Source organism: Chaetura pelagica, unplaced genomic scaffold (genome assembly GCF_000747805.2).
Source record: "Chaetura pelagica isolate M959 unplaced genomic scaffold, ChaPel_1.0 scaffold31, whole genome shotgun sequence".
Lineage (NCBI taxonomy): Eukaryota > Metazoa > Chordata > Aves > Apodiformes > Apodidae > Chaetura > Chaetura pelagica.
Window position 1 is genome coordinate 4246269 of NW_009952481.1, and position 4998 is coordinate 4251266.

At 60.7% G+C, this 4998-nt stretch overlaps 1 protein-coding gene across 1 annotated transcript in view; it reads left to right on the forward strand.

Annotated features, from left to right (window-relative positions):
• The first annotated feature begins 449 nt into the window (after positions 1-449).
• NPR2 (natriuretic peptide receptor 2) overlaps positions 450-4998 on the forward strand; it is a 6449-nt gene continuing 1900 nt past the window's right edge. The window contains exons 1-19 of the mRNA XM_010008787.1: positions 450-677; positions 769-882; positions 1092-1227; positions 1304-1398; positions 1481-1613; positions 1728-1812; positions 1897-2017; positions 2474-2548; positions 2717-2794; positions 2932-3036; positions 3316-3387; positions 3464-3623; positions 3697-3852; positions 3935-4103; positions 4221-4236; positions 4284-4414; positions 4588-4711; positions 4842-4910; positions 4969-4993. Coding sequence (XP_010007089.1) covers positions 450-677; positions 769-882; positions 1092-1227; positions 1304-1398; positions 1481-1613; positions 1728-1812; positions 1897-2017; positions 2474-2548; positions 2717-2794; positions 2932-3036; positions 3316-3387; positions 3464-3623; positions 3697-3852; positions 3935-4103; positions 4221-4236; positions 4284-4414; positions 4588-4711; positions 4842-4910; positions 4969-4993 — 2092 coding nt within the window. The remainder of the gene's footprint in view (positions 678-768; positions 883-1091; positions 1228-1303; positions 1399-1480; positions 1614-1727; positions 1813-1896; positions 2018-2473; positions 2549-2716; positions 2795-2931; positions 3037-3315; positions 3388-3463; positions 3624-3696; positions 3853-3934; positions 4104-4220; positions 4237-4283; positions 4415-4587; positions 4712-4841; positions 4911-4968; positions 4994-4998) is intronic.

Here is a 4998-nt window from a genome sequence, read left to right on the forward strand (position 1 = left end):
CTGCGCATGGGGTGTCTGCATCATATTTTGGAGCAAGGTTTCCCCCTGTTCTCCTTTTCCCCTTCAGCCCCAGGGGGACTGATGGGGCAAGAGTGGGTCAAGGCCAGTGAGGGTGGTGGGGCTGAATGGGCTCGGTGGCTGTGGGGCATGTGCCACGAGAAGGCAGGGAGCTGAGCACTCCCCCATCCACCCACTCCATCCACCTCACAGCTGCCGATGGTACCCCCAGGGTTGGTCTGCCCCATCACCCCAAGGGAAAACATCCCACCCCATGCCTGAGCAGGGTGCCCCAGGGTGAGGCGACATTGTCCTCCTGACCCCTGTGTCTTGCTGGCAGTTCTGTGTCTCTGCAGGGTGCCCTGGGCTGACATCATCCCTGAGTCTCCCCTCATCTCACCAGCAGAGATGTATCCCTGTGGGGTACCCCAGGGTGGGGTGACACTGTCCCCATGACCGCCCCCCCCATCTCTCTGGCAGTGGTGTATCTCTGTGGGCCACCCGAGATGCTGCGGCAGATCATGCAGCTGGCTCAGCGGGAGAACCTGACCAACGGGGACTATGTCTTCTTCTACCTGGATGTCTTTGGGGAGAGCCTGCGGGGTGACTCTGCCCGTGACCCCTTCAAGCCCTGGCAACAGAGCCCAGGCCAGGACTCTGGGCTGCGTGAGGCTTTCCAGGTAAAGCTGCACCCGTCTGTCTGGGGATGGGGAAGGCAACCTCCCCAGTCTGGCCCAGGTGGCTGAAGCAGGGTGCTGTGCTTTGTTGCAGATGGTGCTGGTGATTACCTATTATGAGCCCCAAAACCCTGAGTACCAGCATTTCCAAACCCAGCTCATCTTGCGAGCCAAGCAGAAATTTGGGGTGCAGCTCAACTACTCCCTGGTGAGCAAGTCACCTTGCATGATTGGGCCGTGGGGACATTCCCCGTGGAGCTGTGGCACGTCACCACGGTGCAGGGGGTGGGACACAGCCATGGGAAATGCTAGAGGGGCCACCCCTGTGGCTGGGTGTGTGACCCCCCAGCCTGGGGTTCTTGCGGCGGGGGTGCCCCCATGCGCGTGGCCACACATGTGCTGAGGTGCCCCCGTCAGATGAACCTGGTGGCGGGCTGTTTCTATGATGGGATGCTGCTGTATGCCATGGTGCTGAACGAGACCCTGCGGGAGGGCGGCTCCAAGAAAAACGCCACCCACATCATCGAGAAGATGCGGGACCGCAAGTTCCAGGGTAAGGGTAGAGTGGGGGTGCTGCGGGTGTGGTGGGACCCAGTCCCCATCCCACCTGGGTCTTTATTCTACCACAGGGGTGACGGGGCTGGTGAGCATGGACAGCAACAATGATCGTGACACTGATTTCAACTTATGGGCCATGGCTGACCCCGAGAGTGGGCAGTATGAGGTGGGAGCTGGCACTGGGAGCCTCCTGTGGCTGGGCGCTGGGGTGCTGTGGGTTGAGGGGGGCTCAGTTCTCTCTGTTGTAGGTGGTGGGACACTACTCAGGTGTGGAGAAGCAGATCCACTGGCTGGGACGACCCATCCCCTGGGTAAAGGGGGCTCCCCCCTTGGACAACCCACCCTGTGTCTTTGATGTGGATGACCCCTCCTGTGATAAAAGTAGGTGTTCCAGGTCCCCACATCCCTCGTTCCCCAGCACCCTTCTTTGTGGGTGCATGGGAACTTGGTATCCCTGGCTAGCCAGACCATGTTGACACCCCTTCCTGATTGCAGCTCCCCTCTCCATGCTGGCCATTGTGGCTTTGGGCACTGGCCTCACCTTCGTCATGTTTGGCATCTCTAGCTTCCTCGTCTTCAGGTCAGTCAGGGCTAGGGGAGTCTCTGCCTGAGGACAGACAGGAGGGTGGCAGGTATGGGGGCCTGACCCCAGTGTGTCCCTCAGGAAGCTGATGCTGGAGAAGGAGCTTGCCAGCATGCTCTGGAGGATCCGCTGGGATGAACTGCAGTTTGGGAGCCCTGAGCGGTACCACAAGGCAGCAGGCAGCCGGCTCACCCTGTCGCTGGTGAGAGCTGCCAGTCCTGCTGCCCAGCCATGCTCCTGCCCCTGCTCCTCTCACCCTTCCTGCACAGCACCCCTCCCTTGTTGATCCTTGTTGAGCCACAGCCCCACTACATCCATCCCCTGCATGGCCCTCCTGCAGAGCCACGCTTGATGCATCCCCTGCACAGCTCTGAATCCCCTACAGAGCACCAAACCTCCTCAAGCCACAACACGACCCTCCGTCCCTTACACAGCCACACTTAATCCATCCCCTACACCCCCCTGCATCTCCCGCAGCACTCAATACCTCACCCTACAGGCCTCACCCTCCCTACAGACCATGCAGAGCTTGTCCTGACCCTGCAGAGCTTTTCCTGTACCATCTGCTGCACACAGCTGGGTGTACTTGCCCTGATCTGTTGGTCTGTATCACCCCCCACCCTGGGGTCCCCATCCCTAACCCCCTCCTTCCCCACAGCGTGGCTCCAGCTATGGCTCCTTGATGACCACCCATGGCAAGTACCAGATCTTCGCCAACACCGGCCACTTCAAGGTTAGTGTGGCAGGTGGGGAGTTGAGCCCTCCCCTTGAGACACTCTCCAGCCCTGTAGGGGTGCTTCTCCTTGCATGCACCTCCACCCTACGGGATGCTGGCACCCTTCCTCCCCTCTCCAAAACTGCCCAGTGGGCACTGACGATTTCTCCTTCCCTGGTACCCCAGGGCAACGTGGTGGCCATCAAGCACATCAACAAGAAGCGCATTGAGCTGACGCGGCAGGTGCTCTTTGAGCTGAAACATGTAGGTTTTGGGGCTGAGGTGGGGTGGGCACCCTGCCCGGGGGTGCAGGGGCCAGTCATGGCAAAGAAGGGGGCTGGTGGGAGCAGTGGTGTCTCCCCACAACCTCAATGTCATCTGGGTTCCTCTTCCATCTTCAGATGCGGGACATCCAGTTCAACCACCTCACCCGGTTCATCGGGGCATGCATTGACCCCCCCAACATCTGCATTGTCACTGAGTACTGCCCACGAGGCAGCCTGCAGGTAGGTGGTCTTGGGGGCGCAGTGGGTGACACTTAGACACTCCAGGTGACCGAGCTGGGTTGGGTGTTGAGGATAAGGCTGTAGATGCTGGTTTCCCCCCAGGCCCTACAGGACTCAGTAAAGCTCCCTAAGTAGATGTCAGAGACCAGGGGAGGGGAGGGGATGGGTGCCATGGAGACCCCCGCAGCTGGGTGCTTGGTGGTGGTCCACCACCAAGGTGGAGGCTGGTGCCACCATCCCCCGGGTGCTTGCCGGGGTCCACTCAGTGTGCTCCCCCAGGACGTCCTGGAGAATGAGAGCATCAACCTGGACTGGATGTTTCGCTACTCGCTCATCAACGACATTGTCAAGGTACCCAAGTGAGGGGCACAAAGGGGTGGGGGAGGTGCTTAGGGGATGCCAGCTTCACTAGGTCCATTTATCCTAGGGGATGGCCTTCCTGCACAACAGCATCATCGGCCACCACGGCAGCCTCAAGTCATCCAACTGCGTGGTGGACAGCCGCTTCGTGCTGAAGATCACCGACTACGGGGCGGCCAGCTTCCGCTCGCCCTGCGACGGCGAGGACACGCACGCTCTCTACGCAAGTGAGTGACCACTGCTGGGAACCGAGGGGACAGGGTGGCCCTGCCTCACCATTCCATGGCCATGTCCCACCAGAGAAGCTGTGGACAGCCCCGGAGCTGCTGCAGAAGGGGCGCCTGCCCACCCCGGGCATGCAGAAAGCCGACGTCTACAGCTTCGGCATCATCGTGCAGGAGGTCGCCCTGCGCAACGGCCCCTTCTACATTGAGGGCATGGACCTGAGCCCCAAAGGTGAGGGTGGGGGGCAAGTCCAGGGGGGTCCCACCTCTGGTAGGCCGGTCCAGTGCTCACCATTGTCCACCCGTCCTGGCAGAGATCGTGCAGAAGGTGCGTAACAGCCAGAAGCCCTTCTTCCGCCCCTCCATCGACATCGGGGTGCACAGCGAGGAGCTGGCGGTGCTGATGGAGCGGTGCTGGGCACAGGAGCCAGCCGAGCGCCCCGACTTCAGCCAGATCAAGATCTTCATCCGTAGATTCAACAAGTGGGTGGCTGGCAAGCGGGGGAAGGTGGCCCTGAGCAGGAGCAGGGACAGCCATGAGGGTTGGTGTTTTGGGGGCATCTCTTCCTCCTGCGGTGCCAGCTGCATGTGTCCTGGCAGGGAGGGCAGCACCAGCATCCTGGACAACCTGTTGTCACGCATGGAGCAGTATGCCAACAAAACATCCTGGACAACCTGCTGTCCCGCATGGAGCAATATGCCAACAACCTGGAGGAGCTGGTGGAGGAGAGGACCCAAGCCTACCTGGAGGAGAAGCGCAAGGCAGAGAACCTCCTCTACCAGATTCTGCCACAGTGAGAGGGGGAGAGATGGGAGCTGTGTGGGGCTGGGGGTTGGTGTTGGGTCAGCATCCACCCACTGCCATGCAAGCATGCTGGCTCTCCATGCTGGTGTAGGGGAAGGAACCCAAGGGAAACTGGGGGTTTGGAGTGGGAGCCCACCACCATCCCCCCCATGTCCTCACCAGCTCCGTGGCAGAGCAGTTGAAGCGTGGGGAGACGGTGCGTGCTGAGGCTTTTGACAGTGTCACCATCTACTTCAGCGACATTGTGGGCTTCACTGCCCTCTCAGCAGAGAGCACCCCCATGCAGGTAAGAGCAGGGCTTGGGGGGCATCCTCTCCTGTAGGGATGGCAGGGGGGCTCGTACCCTGGCAGTCCCACCCCTAGGGCTCGGGGCAAGCGTATGCCCCAGCCCCACACGCACCCTTTACTCTGTCCAGGTTGTGACACTTCTGAACGATCTCTACACTTGCTTTGATGCCATCATCGATAACTTTGACGTTTACAAGGTGAGGGGGAAGGAATGAGCAAGCACAGCACCCCCAGCTGCCCCAGCCTCCCAGATAGAGGCTGGCAGCGAGGAGCCTGAGGTGTACC